Source organism: Parasteatoda tepidariorum, chromosome 5 (assembly GCF_982258835.1).
Source record: "Parasteatoda tepidariorum strain Cologne lab strain chromosome 5, Ptep-v5.0, whole genome shotgun sequence".
Lineage (NCBI taxonomy): Eukaryota > Metazoa > Arthropoda > Arachnida > Araneae > Theridiidae > Parasteatoda > Parasteatoda tepidariorum.
In genome coordinates this window covers 20,021,648-20,043,358 of record NC_141759.1, presented here as the reverse complement: position 1 = coordinate 20,043,358, position 21,711 = coordinate 20,021,648, and the positions used below count along the sequence as shown (strand labels likewise).

General features: G+C 30.5%; 3 protein-coding genes across 8 annotated transcripts in view; 2 read left to right on the top strand and 1 right to left on the bottom strand.

Annotated features, from left to right (window-relative positions):
- The window catches only part of LOC107442795 (uncharacterized), a 34,942-nt gene that overhangs the window by 12,547 nt on the left and 684 nt on the right, over positions 1-21,711 (bottom strand). For 4 of the 6 annotated variants that reach the window (XM_071185349.2, XM_071185351.2, XM_071185350.2 and 1 more), the window contains 4 exons: positions 7,047-7,108; positions 5,567-5,737; positions 2,445-3,830; positions 692-755 (listed from right to left, as the gene is read on the bottom strand). In XM_071185349.2, the coding sequence (XP_071041450.2) occupies positions 692-755; positions 2,445-3,830; positions 5,567-5,737; positions 7,047-7,049 (1,624 nt within the window). In that variant the 5' untranslated portion in view covers positions 7,050-7,108. Of the gene's footprint in view, positions 1-691; positions 756-2,444; positions 3,831-4,483; positions 4,779-5,566; positions 5,738-7,046; positions 7,109-21,711 lie in introns of all 6 variants that reach the window. The other 2 variants (XM_071185353.2, XM_071185354.2) reach the window with 1 other exon arrangement.
- LOC147808651 (uncharacterized) lies at positions 11,655-14,599 on the top strand. The gene is made up of 3 exons (XM_087162657.1): positions 11,655-11,828; positions 12,069-14,412; positions 14,520-14,599. Exons 1-3 carry the CDS (start codon positions 11,655-11,657, stop codon positions 14,597-14,599), a joined length of 2,598 nt encoding a protein of 865 aa, XP_087018783.1.
- On the top strand, positions 14,700-16,874 carry LOC147808650 (uncharacterized). The gene has a single exon (XM_087162656.1). It carries the CDS (start codon positions 14,700-14,702, stop codon positions 16,872-16,874), a length of 2,175 nt encoding a protein of 724 aa, XP_087018782.1.

Sequence of the window (21,711 nt, the reverse complement as noted above, 5' to 3'; positions counted from 1 at the left end):
TAAATATGTTATTTGTCTAACACGGTTTTGGTTTAGTTTAATTGTTAATGTTACTCTAATAGTCCATGAGGAACAATCTTGTTTCATCATAATGGTCAAAAAACAATGCAGGCAAATGCATAAAATACCTTTTGTCAGAATGTAGTAACATAATCATCTAACCGATTTTCAGAAACTTAAGGTCTATTCCCACTGCATTTGCCAAATTGGTCTACTTAAATTGCACCAATAAGATTTTCAATTTTCTGTTGCATATTTCATAAGAACTTTTATTTCGATGAAAAGTAAAAATTTAAAAGTTCACCTACAGCAAGCCCAGTTTACCTAATTTAATACTTATTTATTTTCCATTGTGTTAGTTTGTTTTAGGAAGGGAAACTTTTTAATAAACAATACATAATCATGCATGCAATTAAAAAGTAGACAAAAAATATAACAAACACAATAATTAATTCCTGAAAAAAAAAAAACAATTGTTAGTAACCTGGAAAAGTTAGAAAGAAAGAAAAAGTTGAAAACTCAAAGCTGATGAATTTTGAAGTTTTGAAAAAAAAAAAATCCCTTTTAAACACAAATATGTCATTGATGATTGCTTAATAGAGGTATAAAAACAATGAAACTTTGAGTTTTCTACTGGAATTAATTACACAACACTGAATAAATTGAATTCCATGCTGTGTTAACTACTCACCAATCACGTTGTTTTTCCCAGAGCAATCTGTTTTGGAAAGATGGGCTATCATTTCCGAGGAAGGCTTTAAAAACAAAAGTTATTCTTACATTATTAAATTACTTACTGCCACCTCAACAATACAGAACTTAAATGAATGCATACAAAATTTAACACATTTGCTGCCCATCTTAAACCAGTACTAGAGTAGAAACCTGTACTGGTGAAAGATTGGCTGTGAAGGTGTTATTATTTAAAGAAATTATCTTTTATTAGTTTTATGTTTTTTTTTTTTTTTTTTTTTTTTTTGGAATAGTTTAAAATGTTCCACAACTTGGAAAAAAATGCAATATTAATGCAAACATGAATTTAGAAACAGAGTTCTCCCTAGGAATAAAATAAGGCAGGGCACTTCACTAAAAAGGGCACTTTGAATTTTGAAAGGACACTCACTTAACACTGTAAAAATATATTAAAATGTGTAATATTATGTAATAACTGAATTTTATCTTCAACAATTATTAAATTACCATTTTATATTATTTAATGTGTATATTTCAAAAAGTAGTTCACTCATTATTAAAATAGAAAAATTTGTAGTTTATAAAAATAATTAAAGGCATGCTAAAAGGCATTCTTTGTGCATAATTTTTTCTTAAAAAAAGTAAACAAGCAAAAAATGATTAAATAATAAACTTGAAAGCTTTTTTCTATAATTTAAACTGAAAATCATTTTTAAAAAAATATTTATTTAAAAATAGCTTTAAAATTTAAAATCCCTAAAAATTTATACCTAATAAAATTAATACCAATAAAAATATATATATATCAAGATAACTTATAAAAATTTAACCAATTAATAATAATCCTAACAAAGTGAATATTTGTAATAGTAATCAGAATGAAACCTTTAAGCACAGATAGTTTTAACATAGTGTAATTATTATTTAAGCACTGAATTAATTTTTTTCAATATTGAATATGACTTATACTGTAGAAGTTATACTGAAATAATCATTTTTTAGAAAAAGGAAAAAGAGGGCAGATTTATTTGGATCAAAGGGTAAGCAGAGTAGGCCGTCTTTCGAAAAACACTTAGGGAGAACACTGTAGTAATATAAATTATGTGAAATAATTATTTAATTACATCTAAACTTTTCAGAATAAATAAGTGAAACAACATGTACAATTAAAACAAATAAATAAAAGAATAATAAAATTAATTAATAAAATATTATATTTGTCATAATAGTAAAAATATGACAAATAGACTTATATATATATACAATGTGCAGAAATGTCAGTAATTAGAAAAAGATATGTGTACAAGAATAAAAAATTATTTTGGTCAAGAAAGTAGAAAGCATTGGCCTATACGACTGACAAAAGGAACGCTTGAACAACAGAAAGTGCACCTGCCTTACAGGCTTCTGGCCACAAATAGTTTTTGAGCTATATCACATCTAGCTATGACTACTTTATTATGGCGAAAAACTGTACTTTATCGCAAGATTTATCGTGACTTAGGCTCTTGGCCAGAGTTAGTGGCCCAGTATCATACTGTAGGATTCCTAGAACATCTTCAATATGAAATAAACCAAAATGAAATTCATCATGTATCAGAGCAAAATATTTATCTAGTTTCATTTCTTAACTTTAAAATAAGCAATTGCTGTTACCTGAGACCTCATATATATATACACATCAAATACAGAAAAAGATGAAAACAAATACAAAAAGATATATTTAGAAATATTATAATTAAAAAACCTACCACATAAATTGGAGATTTTCTTTTCTCTGCAGGAGACACTGCAGTCCCAGCATGTTTGTCAAACTCCAGGTTCCTTCCAAAGTTTGGTGATTTTTTCACATCAGTATGTGAATATTTTGAGGACTTGGTCACTTTTTCACCCTGCATCGAATTATGTTTCATATGAGGGCTCAAATATTTTGGCGGGGCAACAGGGTTAGATTTACTTTTATCTTCAGCAGTAGCTTTTGAAGAATATTCTCTATTGCTCTTTGGGTCCCGACCATCTGAGACTTTGGTCTTTGATTTCTTTGGTGTAGGTGAACCTGATGTCTTTTCAAATTCAAGTCTTCTTTTGGACTTATGAACATCTTTATTGGCACTAGAGTTACTTTTATCCTTCGATGCTGAAGATGTTCTGGTAGATGGCAGAACAGAACTTCTCTGTTCAATGCTCCATCCCCAACTAAAACCACCATCTCTCAAGTCACCAGATCCGTAATTCTCAATGATATGAATCCGAAGTGTTTCGTGGTCTGGACCTTCCTTGACGGTTTTAAACATTCCTTCCCTCATCTCTATGGAATACGGATAACGTGGTTTTTCTGGAGTAGGGGTGGACGTCACAGGATTTGGGAAATTCACAGAAAGTGACTTGTCCTCATTGGAATTTTCCTCCTCCCCCCATGCTGAAGAGTTAGGACGGCTAAAAGATTCTTCAGGGTTAACCATTTTTTGACTAGAAGGTGAAGAATATCCATCTTTAGAGTTACCGTGTGAAACATAATTTAATGCAGGACTTATGTGATTCTGAGCTTGTACTGGTGATATGTATTTGGCGAAGGACCTTTTATCGAGATCAGTGCATCTTATGAGAGGAGCTGGTAATAAATTGCCCTCTGAACCATGAATTGGCACGTGACTAGAATCTCTTGATTGAGATTGGTTAATTTCTGAATGGCAGTAACCATTGGGCACATGATTGGTAGTTCTGTAATGATGACTATCGTGAGAGACACCATTCAGCTGCCTAACTTCAGATACATGAGAAAAGTAAGAAGGAGGGTGAGTATTCTCAACAGTTTTTCTCTTATCACTACAAAAAAAATCTAATTTTTTCTTGTGATTATGAGCAACTGTTTTATGAGTAGAGTCTCTGTTTTTAGTAGAAGTATGGCAATTCTGTACATCTCTGTCTAAATGAGTTTTAGAGTAATGCACAACAGTGGACATTTCTATGGTAGAATTTGTAGTATCTGAAGAAAGTTTCCTCGTGTAAGATGAGTCAGATGGCCGTATGTCTAATTTACGAGTAATTTTGTAGTCTTCTAAAAAAGGGCGGTTTGATTTGTCATCCATCCCACGCTTGCAAAGCATATCACTCATAGTGGGCACATTTTTCCTACTCTGTAAAAAATAAGGAAATATTATGATACTAAAAAAGAAACTAAGTATTACAAAAAGATTGATAAATAAAATTGATATGATGGAATTGATTAATTTTAAAAAAACTACAATGATTGATTGATTGAATGTTTAGTTTAATAAATAGAACCAAAGATGGATGTTCAAATGTAATTTTTTTTATTTTTTATTATTCATCAGATTCTGGGCTGTGTGCCATAAGGTCATTGATCTACATATTGTTCAGTTCTTTTTTACAAAATAATTAATAAGATAAAGCAGAACATTTTGGTTAAAAATCATTGTTGAAAAAAAAAATAAACATAAAAATTTATATTATAACAATTAGTAATAAAAGCATACATAACTAAGTATACATAAAAGAAATCAAAAATTTCTTATTTTTAACTTAATTACGCATAAAATTAGCAGCATAATGATTATTAAGCAAAATAACAGTATGCAACTTATTTTACAACATGTATAGATTAAAAATTAAGTTTATTGTATATATACTGTGTGCAACTCAAATGTTAAATTTTAGAAATACAAAAGTAAAAAAAAAATTAGCAGTTGTTTGGTAAATATAAAATGCTTATTTTTCTCCTTTTCGTTAACATAATTTAAAAAAAGATAAAATAAAGAATTTTAGTTACCACTTTTTGATGCTTTTATTTGGTCACTTGTCACTTTTTTTTGTTACCATTCCATCATAAATCCAATTTTCTGATTTAATCACACTTTGACAAGCATGAATATCAATAATCCACCGCAAATCCATGTTCTTAAAGCAATTCTTTATATTTTGGCCAACAATGTTTGGCAATATTTTTAATATATTACGACTTGAAATATTAAGACTTTTGCAATATTTTGAATTAGAGAAATCCCTTTCGGACACACTTCATTATTATTATTGTTTAAAATACCATTTTTTTACTAGCTGAATACCTAAAAAAATTAAAAAATGAGCATTGAACAACACTACGAAATTATGCACAAAACTGAGACACTTAATAAAGCTAAAGTAATTTCAAATATTTTTCTATACATATACATATTCCCTTTCACACCGAATTCGAGCAGAGGGTCTTTATCTCTCTCATCCATCTTTACATCTCTCTCAATTTGTGACCAGATAATTTTCTTTTTACTATTATTTGTCGCTTTTACAAGGGGCTTTAGGCTATTAAATTAAGAAAAGCAGAATTTTTATAGTATATATAATCAAATTAGAGAAAATTCCACCTTTTAACCTGATTTTAGAACACAAAAACGGGTCACTTTAAATAACAAAAAAAAATAATCATAATAAATAAGTAAAATAAAAAAAAGTATTTCCTACTAGCTGATATTTGCAAATGTAAATTTTACCCAATTTTCACAAAACTTAATTAAACCTTACTCCGGGTTTGGCATAACTGATATCTTGAACCACAATAGTGTTAAAAATTTGACTCACATTTTGCACAGAGCAAGACAATTATGGAAAATAAATTTCAGTTTTCAATAATTATAATTAATTACAAATTATATTTGTAGCATTAGTAAAAAATGTCAATTTCTCTTTTCTAACAGCAGATTTCTGTCAGAGCAAATGATTTTGGTTTCCTCTTAAATAAGTTAGCATAAACATGTGATAATTACAACAAAGTAAAATATTAATATAAGTCTTTTTATTCGTATATTATTGAAATTAAGTTATATTGTACCAAGAAACTGAGCTATAATCCACTTACTAATTCTTTGTTTATTGAAGTGAAACTTTTGTCTCTGCCTTCATTCTTTTGAGCAATTATTCTAGTTTCAGACCAATGGTGGTCATTTACCCTTTTAGAAGTCATTACATCAGAGGAAGATGATTTAGATATTTGACGACGGCTCTCATCGTAACGAGAGACATACTCAGTCTGAAAATATAAACCAATCGAAAAAGAAATTAAGTCAAAGTGAAAAAAATATTAATTTTCATTTTAATAGGGTGTGTAGCCAGATTTTGCAAAAAAAATAAGCACCTTTTAAGAAATCAAAAAGTATTTTTAATCACTTTCCAAAAAAAAAATCATAATTAGGACTTGTGCAGTAATAAAAATTATTTTTTTCTATCGTTTATAGTTCCTAATTGGTAAACATAAAATTTAGAAACATTTTAAAAAACTTAACATAATCATGATAAAATAACTAGTTTCGGATAAATATTTCAGAGAAAATTGTGAAAATCATGCCTTTTCTGTAATATAAAATGACAATCGATACAGCAAAGAAAAAATCTCTTTCTAAAATTAAGCACTTTTTACATACTCCGAATAAAAAAAGCACCTTTAAGGGCTTTTAAGAACGTAAATCAAAAATAAGCACCATTAAGCACTTTTTAAAAATGCTCCGCACCCTGTTTAATATAAAAAAAGTTTTTTTAAAAAAGTAATCATAATCAATAATTAATTTCACTTGAAACAACAACAAAAATTCTATCCCAATGACTTATTTTAAAAAAAAAAAAAAGTTAGTTTATAAAAAAAATCTTTATTTTTTACATGCACTTGAAAATAAGGTGACACAATTAAACACTTTAGCATAAAACCAGAAAAGCAATACATTTGTAATTATATTAATATTACTACACACATTAATATTACTACACATATAAATATTACTACATAATTATATTAATCTTACAGTAAAAAATAATACATGCAAATACATGATTGAAAATTATTAAAACACTATTAACTGATGAAAAACAGGCTAAAATGAATAAATCACAAAATTAACTTCTGAGATATATCTTTCTGTTTATATATATTCTGTTGTATGATAAAATGTATTGTGTTATCTAAGACATTTACTTCAATTTCATAAATACTTAAACATAGAAAAACTTAACATTCATTGAAATTCAAATCACACATTCATTCAAATCACACTATTAGAAAAAAACAATCTGAATTTATCCTTATTTAACAATTTTCTTAATTTTAAATTGATGTGTGATTTTGATGCGTAAATTTTTGCATGATTTTAATCTTAGGAAAAAAATAAATTGGCGTACAAATAGAATAATTATCGTTGACAATTTTTAGTGACCTATATTTAGCAATAATTCTTCAACAAATTTACTTCAATTAAAAAACACAGAATCAGAAATGAAAAAAATACACTTTTGTTCAAAAGATTGATAAGAACTTAGATGACATGAAGTAGCTTTTAAAAATAACTTACCATTATGCTTCTTTCTTTTAGTCAGAATGTACTTTTCTAATACTACTGCTAACTGTGTGCGCCTAAAAACAAATTTACATTTAAAATATAAATCAGAATGCATTTTCAATTAACACATTCAAATAAAAAATTAGAACAACTATGCATATTAACAGTTAATTATGATGTTCTTAATACTTAGCCGAAATAGATTTTTTTTGTTTTTTCTATTAGAAAATTCTCATAGAACTCTGGTAAACCAAGAATGGTTGTTAATCAAATTTAACTTAGAACATGTATATACTTTTTTTATTCCTTTTCCCTCAAAAACTGATCTTTCGGGAAAATTCAAGGCTTATGCTAAACAAACAACCCAAATTGAACATCATGTTATTTGCAGTCTTTTACTACACACAGTGTCTCTTAATGACAAAATCTGCCAAACTTTTTTTCTAAATAAGAAAAGTATTTTAGTATTATTATTATTTAGAAGAAAATAAGCAAACAAGTATTGAGGTTACTGGGAATCGCATGGTCCATAATGGTAATGATAAAAGATTTATTATATGGTCCTAAGGTCTGACAAAATGTGCCAGGAAGGTTTCTTTCATTTCTTCCAGGTGGGTCTATTTGAAAACTTAAACTCTTTTTCATTTTACTGAATTCGATCAATTGTAAACTGTTGAGTCCGGGGTGGCCTGGTTTGTAGGGCATTGGACTTGTGTTTGTGACAATACCAATATAAGTATTTAATTTTTTTTAATGAAAATTTAATATTTTTTTTATTTATTCTAATACTATGGACCATATTCTCACAATTTGTAGAAGGAAAACACACTAATTATTTCCTTTTTGAATTTCGAAAATCATCATCCCATCAAAAAAAATTTTAAAACTGTGAAATCCATAGCATCAACTGCCGAAAAAAAAGATCGATGGCGAAATCCTGTGAATCGCATTCTTCAAAATGGGATATTAAATCGAAGGTTTCGAGATTCGGTTGTTGTAATAAATAATAATGTATTAAAAATATGGGATTTAAAAAACTGTGTGGAAATAAACTCCCCCCCTTCCCCCCCCCCAAAAAAAACGATAGAATCATCGCTTAAAAAATTTAATATTCATATGCGCAATTCAAGTTTTTCATAGTGTCTGAAATATATTGGGATATTTAAAAGCCATTTGAAAATCAACATCAATAACAGTCAAAAATACAATCAGAACACCGCATGGATTTGCGATAATATCGGCATAAAGAGAGTGTATTTAAAAGTGATTTAAATGTGCAATTTAATTTTGATGAGTAGAAATAATATTAATTACGAAATAACCATAATTTAAAAAACTCTATGGAATTCGGTATCACTAACAACAAAAAGTTGAAAAAATGATGAAATCGCCACACTAAAAGTAAATAACTGTTTTGAGTTTCACATATAATTAAATTATGAAAAAAAACATAATGATTTTTTTTTTAAACGTGAAAATTTGTAGCAATAACAGTCAAAAGGATGATTGTAATACTGATTAACAAGAATGTCAGTGCAAAACGAATTTGTCAAAGAATGATTTCTGGAATCTATGATTTGAATTTCACATACCATATTAATATCGGTATATTTCAAAAAATCAATGGAATATAAATAGTAGGGTGACCTAGGGTAATTCCTGATCAAAAAATGCAAACATCTATTTTGTGAATAAACTATTCAAGATAGAGTTTTAATATTTACTGGAATTTTGAGGTTATATGAGATGAGTCCTATGCTACCTTCTTTTGTTTGAAAAACTCATTAGAATTTAAAAGATTTTAAATTTTTAGTGATTAGGAATTACCCCTTCTCTTGATCATTTCTGGGGTAATTCCTGATCACTTCTGGGGTAATTACTGATCACCAGTTTTTATAGTAAAAGGGCTGTTTAAAAATAATTATACAATGGTAGTTAACAAATAAGACGTCAAGATCAAACAAATTACCAAAGAGTTATGTTTAAGCAGTTATTAAAATGATTTATTAAAAAGCAAGAATAAAGATTAACACTTGAAATTTTCCAAAAATCTTTGCATTGTGCCCTGAATTTTAGGCAAGCAGCCAGTCATTCTAATGTTCTGCTGGAATATAAAAAAGAGTTCCCACATAGGTAACTTTTGCTGAATTTTTTAACTTCATTAAGTGAGAGTGTAAAGTTAAGTAAGGTATGTCAACAGCTCTGACAGCAGCTCTCACACTAAAATTTTCAATTTCAATCATTAAAAGCACTAAGTATGCTTTCTAGAAGCTAAGTATCCTTTTTAGGCTTATAATTTCTCACCATATTTATATCAGGCTAATGTATAAACTTACAAATTCTAACAATATACACACATAAAATTAAGATAGAAGCAAGGTAAGGCAAACCGGATATCGTGCAAATCAGAACACACTTGTCTTGTATACAGTTAAAAACAAATTTTGTGATTACACTTAAAATATATTTTATAGTTGTTCCACTTAATAAATATGAACTGTTATTTAAGAAAAGACAATTAGCTATTTATTAACTATTTTTTATACTGTTTATAAGAAAAAATGACAATGATCAGGAATTACCCCAGTGATCAATAATTACCCCATGTGTAGGGGGCAACATTTGATATAGGGTGACCCGGGGTAATTCATGATCACTCTGTTTCTGGGGTAAATAATGATCACCTAAGTTTTATTTAAAAAAAAAAAAATTTACATTTGAGACATGAACAAGAATGCTTGTACACTTTACTAAAGTATAACTACATTTACTTAATAATATTTTTTTGCTTAATCTAACAAAATAAGTATCTTTTAAACTGCTTTCAGTATTTTCCATTTCAAAGATGGGTTTCAAAATGTGCACATTTCTGCAAAGATCCCCCTCCTTCTCTTAATAATAAATATTTCGAGTTACTTTCTTTTTCTTTGATATAAAAGTAGTGTAAGCTTTTGTTTAATTGTTTCACATCTACTGTAAACATTATAATTGATTATAAGAAACTGTATCAAATCAGGGTTTCCGCTACGGTAGCTTTTTTCGCAAAATGCGAAAAGACCCCTCAAAAATGCTAAAATTCAACAAAGCATTTTCGCATTTCTGCTAAAGGATTTTACTAAATTCCATTTTAAAAAAAAGCTTCCGCGAAAAACGATGACGCTAACATCCATGAAAAAAACTTGATCAAACAAGGAGAAAAAATCTAAATAACTTTCGCAAGAAGAACCATGACGCTAGCGTTCACGAAAAAAACTTGATCAAACGAGATGAAGCATAGCGACCAACAAAAATGGCTAGAATATATGAGTTTCACCGAGAAGAAAAGAAAAATGGTGTTAGAGCGGGGGTTGCTGCTCTGTTCAAAAACCAAAATCCGCATTTAATTTCAGTACATTGTGTGGCACATAGGCTAGCATTAGCCGTGAGCCAAGCAGCGTCTGAGAATGCTTACCTGGTAAAGTTTCAGGACATAATAAAAAGAATTCATTCTTATTTTGAATGCTCCCCTGCAAATACCAGGCGATTGAAGAATGTTCAAGATATCCTTGAACAAAAATCAAGGAAATTCATAAAGTTATCAACGGTGGCTGTCTTTGGGGAATTCACATACAGCTCTGGATTGCAACTGGCAAGCTCTTGTTAGTGTTTTAATGGAAGACAAACGTCCTGTTGCTCAAGGGTTGTTAAAAAATATAACTACTTTTTTGTTTTTAGCAACCACTGCCATCATGAATGATATCATGTTCAACATTAATAAATTAAGCCTCATATTTCAAAAATCTAATTTAAATTTTGAATATGTTCAATCAAGTGTGAAGGCTTGTATTTCAAGTTTAGAAGAAATAAAAAATGGCACTCATTGTATGAGTTTTTTAGATGATGTGCCTAAGAAGGAAAGTGAAACATTCGAATTTCAGGGCCATATAATTTTAGATGGACTGAAACAGAGGGAAAGATTCCGTAATTTGATGCACAATTTTTTAAACTGTATCATTGAAAATATTACTGATAGATTGGGAGATTTGGATAAAATCGAAATGTTCAATATATTTATACCTAGCAGGATGCCCCATAGTTCGGAAGAATTACAGCATTATGGTGTAAAGAAAATCCGTTGCATTTTCAATTTGTTTTAGGAATCTCCCAGAAAAGATTTTCAGTTTACAGAAACTGAATTACTTTGTGAATGGGGATTATTTAAACACACCTTAATGCAATGATGTAAAAACATGTCATTTAATGAATTACTTTTATTTTTATATACCAATGATGTGTCTGAACAGTACCTGTAGAGAACTGGCGTATGTAAGTGGCGCTGCAAGGAGCCACTGACGTCGTCACTATTGTTCTGATCACCAAATGAAATGTCACGAGCGTCTATTGCTCGCGTTCTTGTTATCGTTTTTACTTTTAATAAACGTTGTTTTTTGTTAAATGAACTCGAATTATTTTTAAACTAACAACACACCCGCATCTGGTAGATGCAGCCCATAGAATTGGAATTATGAAGTTATTTTAGTGTTGTTCGCAACATAATTTGGTATCCTCGGCGGGACGGTGTGTGTTAGATTGCGAATACGAACTTTTGAATTTACGAACTTTCGAATTATTGTTATGAACATGGAATTAGATGCCTTGAAATCGCAAAGAAAGGGTCTTAGAACGGCCTTTTCCCTTTCCCTGAATAAGATAGAATCTGAACTGATGAAAGAAACAGCCGATTTGAAACAGCTTTCGATTCTGAAAGTGCAACTATTGGATAAATTCCAGAGACTGGAAACGAATCAAGAACAGGTATCTAATTCATACTTACAATCTAGTGACACCGAAGACTTGTTTTTAAACGATTTAAAGGAAGCTGAAAATTATAGAGACAATTTTCTTGAAATATGTTCTCGTATTGATTCGAAATTACAAGAAGCAGTTGTTCCTACCGAAATTGAAAAAAGAAGGTTTAAACTACCAAAAATTTAACTGAAAAAATTTAGCGGAGAAGCTAAGGATTATTTGACTTTTTGGAGTCAATTCCAAAAGATACATGATGATAAAACCATTGCTGATGAAGACAAAATGCAATATTTATTGCAATCTGTCGAACCCAAGTCGAAAGCGGAACGATTAGTATTGAGTTTCCCGGCTACTGCGGAAAACTACCCTAAAGCCATCAAACAACTGAAGGAAAGATACGGTCGCGAAGACCTCCTTGTGCAAATTTATGTACGAGAACTGCAAAGTTTAGTTATGAAAAATGCTGTCCATGGAAGATCGAAAACAGATTTACCATCGCTATACGATGAATTAGAAGGAAAACTGAGAGCTTTGGAAAGCCTTGGAAGGACCCAGGAAAAATACGGAGACTTTCTTATTCCTTTGGTAGAATCCTGTTTACCGGAAGAAGTAATGGTCGCCTGGGAGAGACGTCGGAACAACGAAACAGAAGCGAAAGGAGCGCGCACTTTAGAAGATTTAATGACATTTATTCGCCTAGAAGTGCAAGGGGAAGAGATGGTTCAGCTAGCGAAGTCTGGTTTTGGAACTAATTTTCGAAAGAAGGACACCCCTCCCGAAAGGATCAAATCGAATGACGTTATGACTGCGTCAGCTCTGGTAAGCTCCGAAAATTCTGCAGGTAAGAGAATTACTAATTGTATTTTTTGTGGTAAATATCATGCGAGTGAAAAATGTTATACTGCTAAAAAAATGTCTTTAAGTGCAAAACAGCAATTGTTATTAAAAAAGGGAGCCTGTTTTACATGCTTAAGTAAAGCAGGGCATTTAAGTAAAAATTGTGATCTTAAATATAATATTAAGTGTTCTAATTGTAATTATTCTCATTTTGAAATTATGTGCCCGAAATTAGATAAAAAACCTGATCAAAAAACATTCGTAAAATCGGAGAACTCTCTATCTAATTGCAATAAAAGCGAAGGAATTTATTTTCAAACTCTTGGTGTATGGGTTAAGGTCAAAGGCAAGGAAAGGAAAATACGAGCTCTAATTGACTCAGCATGTGAAAACAGTTACATCAGTGAGAGAATTATTACTCTTTTAGGGGCCACTCCTCTGAGAAATGAAACGATAATTCATTCATTATTCGGTGGGAAAGAAACGAAGCCTAAACAACACAGTGTGTTTACAATTGAGATTAGTAATTTAAATCGATCCTACTCCTGCAGTTTTGAGGCACTTTCTGAAAACAAAATTTGCGGTTTCATTTCTAAGATAAACAATGAGCGAATATTTAATGAGTTAAAGAATAAAGACATAATTTTATCGGATTCTTTTTGCGATGAAACCGAGATAGGGCTTTTGATTGGGGCTGATAATATAGGAAAATTGTTAACTGGAAATTTAATTAATTTGGATTCTGGGTTAACAGCTATTGAAACGAAACTTGGTTGGACAGTAATCGGAAAATTAAATTCGGACAAAAAAGATACTGCTTTAACGACATTGTCGTTACATGTAAGAAACATTGATATAAAACAATTATGGGAACTAGATGCATTAGGAATATCTGACCCCTCTCTTGATGAAAATAAGAAAGAAAATCTTGATTTATGTAATTTTAAGGATAAAATGAAAATCCTTCCTAAAGGGAGATTTGAAGTAGAACTTCCGTGGAGATATAATTCAGTGAATTTGCCGAATAATGAAGAATTAACATGGAAGAGGCATTTGCGAATGATGAATAAATTAAATGGCGGTAAATTTTGTAATGATTACCAAAATGTATTTAGAGAGTGGGAAGAATTGAATATTGTCGAACGCGTGCCGGAAGCGGAATTAAACAATGAATGTCATTTTTTGCCTCATAGACCGGTGATTAAATTAAATAGTGAAACCACTAAGATACGGCCGGTTTTTGATGCTTCCGCCTGTGAAAGGGGGAAACCCTCTCTTAACGAGTGTTTATATAAAGGTATAAACCTTATTGAACTTATACCTGATATTTTAGATCGTTTCAGAATTTATCCTATTGGGATAGTTAGTGACATTGAAAAAGCGTTCTTAATGCTGTCCGTTGCACCGAAAGATAGAGATTATCTCAGATTTTTTTACCCATGCAATGAAAGATTAGTTTATAGGCACTGCCGCGTAGTGTTCGGGGTTTCTTCCAGCCCTTATTTATTGAATGCATCCATTATTTATCTTTTAGAAAATTGTGATCCTGAATATAATGAACTTGCTCATAAATTGAAATCTTCATTTTATGTAGACAATTGTGTATCAGGTGTCTTCAATGTTGAAGAAATAGAGAATTTCATTGAAGGTTCTAAATCTGTCCTGTCAAAGGGATGTTTTAACTTACGTAATTTTGAGAGCAATGTGGCTAGCAAAAGCGTTAAAAGGCATTCAGGTGAAACCTTTATTTTAGGTATCATTTGGGACTTAGATAATGACACATTGAAATGTTGTACTAATGTAGAACCCTTAACATGTGAAATGAAAATAACGAAACGATTAATATTATCTATAATACAGAAAGTTTTCGATCCTATAGGGATGTTAGCTCCCGCCACATTGCTCCCCAAATTACTATTGCAGGAAATATGGAAAAATAAAATTGCATGGGATGAGGAACTTCCTCAAAATATTGTAAATAAATTTTTGAAATGGTTTAATGAAATTCAAATATTAACTAATATAAATGTACCTCGTTGCATGAAAATTAATGCTTTAACCGAATTACATGTCTTTGTGGATGCAAGTAAGGGGGCGTATTCGGGATGCGTCTTTGCTCGATCAATAAATCATTCTGAAGTCAGTCTGATTCTCGTGAGGGCTAAATCAAGAGTAGCCCCTCTGAAAACTTTGAGTATACCGCGATTAGAGCTAATGGCTTGTTGCATAGGAGCTCGACTGGCTAACTCTGTTGTGAAAGCTCTTGACATGCAAGATTCAAAAATTACCTTTTGGTCTGATTCCACTACAGCCCTGTGGTGGATCAAAGAACAGGGAAATTGGTCTGTTTTTGTGGCCAACAGGGTCAAAGAAATTCGACAGCTTACTCACACTCAGTCTTGGAAATTCGTTCCAGGAAACATGAATATTGCAGACCTGTTGTCTCGTGGTTGTTCTCCTCAAAAAATGCAAAATTCTAAATGGTGGGAGGGACCTTTATGGTTAAAGCAACACTCGGATTATTGGCCAGTCGGTGAAATTAGTTGTCAGCCACAAGAAGTTGAGTGCGAACGAAAGAGGATTAAGACAGTTAATGTTGATCTAGCAAACGACGCACCCCCCTTACTTAAAATCAATATGTCTGATTATGATAAAATGATTAGAGTTTTTGGGTGGATCTTCAGATTTATAAATAATTGTAGAAAAAATAAATGTAGCAAACCTGAACTTACTTATACTGAAATCGAAAACGCAGAGAAGCGATTGATTCGCATGAATCAACAGTGTTATTTGCATAATATAGAATCTTTGAAATTTGCCACATTTATGGATAAAGATAATATATTAAGAGTTAAAACCAAAATAGTTGAACGGAATGATGATAATTCATTTTTATATCCTGTCTTGTTACCGGATAAAAGTGAATTCACTAAACTTTTGATTGAGTCTATACACAGAAAAAACTGTCATGCCGGAACGCAAATAATGAAATCGTTAATCAGAGAAAAGTTCTGGATTATAAAAGCTAGGAAGACAATTAAGGGTATTTTGAATAATTGTGTTATATGTGCCCGTTTTAAGGCCAAATCATTTGCAAGTGGGCCATCGCCTTTACCACCAGACCGAGTTATGGATTGTGCAGTATTTGAAATAGTAGGCATTGATTTAGCTGGCCCTCTTTTTTTAAAAACAGGTGAAAAAGTGTGGATAGCATTGTTCACTTGCGCCGTGTATCGCGCTCTTCATCTAGAGCTAGTGAATAATCTATCGACGGATTCCTTTTTGTTAGCACTTCGGCGTTTTATAGCCAGACGGGGACGGCCTAAAACTATTTATTCTGACAACGGAACCAATTTCCGCGGGGCCTTCAATGAACTTTCAAAATTAGATTGGGTCAAAATATCAAAAGAAACTGCAACCGATAAAATAGTTTGGAAATTTATTTTACCTACAGCAAGTTGGTGGGGCGGCTGGTGGGAGAGGCTGGTCCGTGTCATAAAAGGATTATTAAAACGCACTCTCGGAAAGTCAATTTTAACCTTTGAGGAACTAAATACCCTTATATGTGATTGCGAATCTATTATTAATAGTCGACCATTGACTTATATTTCTGAAGATCCACAGGAGTTGATTCCTCTGACACCCTCTATGTTTTTAATAGAAAATCGCAACTCCTCTACAAAGGATATTGATGAGATAAATACGCGTGATTTAAGGAAAAGAATTAAATACCGAATTAAACTTTTGAATGACTTAAGACAGAGATTCAGAAAAGAATATTTAGGAGAGCTAATTCAAAATAAGAATGATAATAGAATGCGTAAGCCTAGAGTTGGAGAAATAGTTTTAATTGGGGATGATACAAAAAAGCGGTTGTTTTGGCCAATGGCAAAAATTTTGGAATTAATACCTGGTCGAGATGGAGAGATTCGTACTGTTCGATTGAAAACCCATCATGGGACTGTATTGCGACCAGTACAACGAATTTTTCCATTGGAGCTACAGGCAATCTCTACTAACAAAGATAAAGGGCTTAAGGAGGAATCAGCTTCCACTAAATACCCATTACCTGAACATGTATTAAGTGAAGAAATTGTCAAGAAGTACACTTCCTCTGGGAGATTAGTGAAAGCTCCAGATAGACTCACACTTTTGAACTGTAATCTATTTTCAGATTTGAGACTCTCCCCGAATCTCAAAGGGGGGAGTATGTAGAGAACTGGCGTATGTAAGTGGCGCTGCAAGGAGCCACTGACGTCGTCACTATTGTTCTGATCACCAAATGAAATGTCACGAGCGTCTATTGCTCGCGTTCTTGTTATCGTTTTTACTTTTAATAAACGTTGTTTTTTGTTAAATGAACTCGAATTATTTTTAAACTAACAACACACCCGCATCTGGTAGATGCAGCCCATAGAATTGGAATTATGAAGTTATTTTAGTGTTGTTCGCAACAGTACCCATTAATAACTTCTGTTATAGAGTATTGTGCAACAATAACAATGCACACTGTTGACTGTGAAAGGGGCTTTAGCTGCCTTAATTTGATTAAAACTAATATTCGAAACAGGTTGTTAATCAACCATGTAAACAATTTGTTAATGATTAATATTGAGGGCCCTGAAAGTGCATTTAACTTTCCAAAAGCATTTGTAAAATGGGCAAACATGAAAGAAAGGAAGATTGTTAATTATAAACCAAAATGTTTTGATAAATAATAAATGTGTTTTTTTTTGTTATAGGTATTCTTTTTGATATTCTTGTACATTAAGCTATTCTTTGTCAGATAACTTACAGTACTTGTTTGATATAAAGTAATTTTATAAGCCTAATGGCATTTTAGCATTTTGCTAAAACTTTTTTTCAGATTTTAGCTTTTTTGCTAATGAATTTTTAGACTCAGCTTAAACCCTGTATCAAATGTTGCCCCCCCCCCCCTACAGATGGGGTAATTATTGATCACTGGGGTAATTCCTGATCATTGTCATTTCTTCTTATAAATAGTATATAAAATAGCTAATAAATAGCTAATTGTCTTTTCTTAAATAACAGTTCATATTTATTGAGTGGAACAACTACAAAATATATTTTAACTGTCATCACAAAATTTGTTTTTAACTGTATACAAGACTGTATTCTGATTTGCACCATTTCTGGTTTGTCTTACCTTGCTTCAATCTTAATTTTATGCGTGTACATTGTTAGAATAATTTTTAAGTTTATAAATTAGCCTAGTATAAATATGGTGAGAAATTATAAGCCTAAAAAGGATACTAAGCTTCCAGAAAGCAAAATTAGTGAATTTCTTTTAATGATTGAAAATGAAAATTTCAGTGTGAGAGCTGCTGCCAGAGCTGTTGACATACCTTACTTAACTTTACACTATCCCTTAATGAAGTTAAAAAATCCAGCAAAATTAACCCATGTAGGAACTCTTATATTTCAGCAGAACACGAGAATGAGTTGGCTGATTGCCTAAAATGTATGGCACGATGCAAAGATTTTTGGAAAATTTAAAGTGTTAATCTTTCTTCTTGCTTTTAAATAAATCATTTTACTAGTTGATTAAACATATCTTTTTGGTTTATTTGTTTGATCTTGACGTCTTATTTGTTAATTACCATTATATAATTATTTTTAAACAGCCCCTTCACAATAAAAACTGGTGATGATCAGTAATTACCCCAGAAGTGATTGGAATTACCCCAGAAATGATCAAGACCAGGGGTAATTCCTGATCACTAAAAATTTAAAATATTTTAAATTCTAATTAGATTTTCAAACAAAAGAAGGTGGCATAGGACTCACCTTATAAAGCCTCAAACTTCCAGTAAATATTAAAATTCAATCTTGAATAGTTTTTTCACATAATAGATGTTTACATTTTTTGATCAGGAATTACCCCAGGTCACCCTAGTTTCCTATAATTAATTATAATGTTTACAGTAGATGTGAAACAATTAAACAAAAGCTTACACTATTGTTATGTCAAAGAAAAAGAAAGTAACTCAAAATATTTATTATTAAGAAAAGGAGGGGTATCTTTGTAGAAATGTGCACATTTTGAAGCCCATCTTAGAAATGGAAAATACAGAAAGCAGTTCAAAAAACTATTATTAAGTAAATGTAGTTATACTTCAGTAACATTATAAGCATTCTTGCCCATGTCTCAAATTTAAAAAAAAAATTAGGTGATCATTATTTACCCCAGAAACAGAGTGATCGTGAATTAACCCGGGTCACCCTAACTAATTAATGAAATACATCGGGATTTCGAAGAAAGAAAAAACAAAGCAAATGTTCGTAGCAAAAATTGTTCCAAAAAATGATTAAAACGCTAACGATATTTCCGATGGAGTCAGCGCGAATTGTGAACAAAACATTAATAACTAAAGTGCCTGATTTAAAATTTTCATAAGAGTTACTACTTTCAATCAAAAATATTAGATCGATTTTATATCAACCAACTTAAAAAACAAAAGTAGGAAATTATTTTGCCACAAATCTGAATTTGTAACAAACACTTGCATTCAAAAAATTTTATTAAAATGTAAACTAATATCTGGACGAAGAAAGAAAAAACAAAGCAAATGTTCGTAGCAAAAATTGTTCCAAAAAATGATTAAAACGCTACCGATATTTCCGATGGAGTCAGCGCGAATTGTGAACAAAACATTAATAACTAAAGTGCCTGATTTAAAATTTTCATAAGAGTTACTACTTTCAATCAAAAATATTAGATCGATTTTATATCAACCAACTTAAAAAACAAAAGTAGGAAATTATTTTGCCACAAATCTGAATTTGTAACAAACACTTGCATTCAAAAAATTTTATTAAAATGTAAACTAATATCTGGAATACTTGAAATTTTTTGAAAAATAAGTAAAAGCTTCGTCATATAATGCACATTATATAATAATTCTGGTGAAAAAAAATCTTTTGAAAATCTCGATAGAAAAGAAAACCTAAACTTTTTTACTTCATTATTCTTTATTCCCAAATAAAAATAGAAAAAATACGAGCATTTCTTTCCCCTCTGATATGCGTAAAAGGCTTCTTCGAGTATAATTATAGAGCGGGGGGGGGGGAATCTTTCAAACATTCCGGCAGAAAAGAAATTTTTTACTTCATTATTCCTTATTCTTCCTTCTCTTTAAATAAGAATTGAAATATTTACATTTTCCCCCTAGGATGCGTGAAAAAGGCATCTTTTAAATACAATTTTTTAGAAAAAATTTTTACAAAATTTCTGCAGAAAAGAAAACCAACATTTTTTATTTCCTTAAAAGAAAATTCTTTCTGCACTGCAAGAACTGTAACACTCTGCACTGCAACAATGTTGACATGTTGTCACGATTCTGCTGGGTGCAATATTACTAAATAATTTATGTTGTGAAAAACATTTAACTAATTTCACAATAACCAAAAATTGAATAAAAATTTATCAAATACAAAAATTGTAGATAAGTTATGGCAACTAAGCATAATGATCTAGTTTAAATTTTATCCAAATAGTCTATAACTAATTCTGTTTAAAACAATAAAAACACTTGGGATTGGAAAAAAAATTTGGCAAAAATAGGGATAAAATATTTGGGAATAAAAATGCTTTAAATTTAATAATTTTTGGTACTTTTCAATTTTAATGGAGCAGATGATAAAGTTGGCAATGCAAACTTACTGAATGTAAGTAAATTCAACTACTTTTTATTATAATTTTGTTTTTTTGATTTTTAAGTCACTAAAAAAAAAAAGGTAAATAAATAGAAAAAAAAAGCTGAAAATACTTCAATTGGAATGAATTGCTGTTGGAATGGAAAAATACTTAATTTTATACGCTTCATCAGTTCATAGTTAAAAAATATAAATAATAGCATAGCAATCTATATCCTCTAATAAAATGGTTACATTGCCACAAAACAAGTGTTAAAAAATAACCAAGCATTTAATTTTCATGTTCAAAGCAAATCCTACACTCTAATCAGACTCAGCAATAATTGTCTAATATATTTCTCAGAAAAAGCCAGGTTTTTACTTAAAGTATTTGGTAAAAAATTAATTTTTTGTTGAAAAACCCAGGTGTGTCAGACATATTAAAAAAAAAATAATAATAATAAAAAAAACTTCTTAAACTCTACATTCAAAATCATAAAATATACTTACAATAAATTCACACAAAAAAAAATCATTTTTCAGAAACATTTTAGTTTTTTAAAGCTTTTAAAGATTGCAAAGTTGTTCGTGCCTCTTTTTCAGAAAGATTTCTTTATCAGCATTTATGCCTAGATAGATGTCAAGTTTTAGTGACTTCCAGGTCATGGCCCTCAAAATCGAAAACATCAACACATATTTTTCTTTATTTTTTGTCATGTTGGCGATTATAGGTAGTAAGATCAGATAACAATATGGAAATGTACTTTTCTTTCAAAGGTATTTTCTTCAAGATGGTGGACTTAGCATCTTAATTTTACTGATTATGCTAGATAATTTAGCTTCTTTAGCAGAGAAAGATTAACTTTTGCTCAGCAGAAATTTTTGAAACTTTAAGATATTCAAGGATGAAAATATCAGTTAGCAAAAAAAGCTGAATTCTACATAAACGCAATCAAACATTATGAAATTAATAAATGTATGGAGCTTAAAAAGCGTTGAAAAAAGCTGAATTCAGAGTAAAAGCTGAAAACTTTCACGCCTGGATATTACTCCGCAATATGAACTTAGTTTTAAAAAGCCCAATGTTCTTCAATTTTATTTTTATGCCAAATTATGCACTGGGAAGAAAATATCTTAGCAGAGCATTAACCATAAGTGAAATAGATGTTTTGTTTCTGATACAAAACTTCTTATGGAATAGCGTGGTAAATTATAACATCAATTTGATAACTTTTAATACCCTTAAAATAAAACACTTGTAAGAACACAAATATCAACAATTTTCAGTAACATTATCATATTTTAAAATGAAAAAAAAAAAAATACACGATTTCCATCATAGGGCAATTAAGCACTTTTTTCATCTAAAGTAAACCACTATACCTTATTAATATTA

What these genes read in the sequence shown, in the direction of transcription:
- LOC147808651 (XM_087162657.1), top strand. Translation starts at nt 11,655, where the DNA reads ATGGAATTAGATGCCTTGAAATCGCAAAGAAAGGGTCTTAGAACGGCC. An exon ending in TGGAAACGAATCAAGAACAG is followed by an intron (nt 11,829 to 12,068) that starts GTATCTAATTCA and finishes CAATTCCAAAAG; the next exon opens with ATACATGATGATAAAACCAT. An exon ending in AGGTGAAACCTTTATTTTAG is followed by an intron (nt 14,413 to 14,519) that starts GTATCATTTGGG and finishes TCTATAATACAG; the next exon opens with AAAGTTTTCGATCCTATAGG.
- LOC147808650 (XM_087162656.1), top strand. Translation starts at nt 14,700, where the DNA reads ATGAAAATTAATGCTTTAACCGAATTACATGTCTTTGTGGATGCAAGT.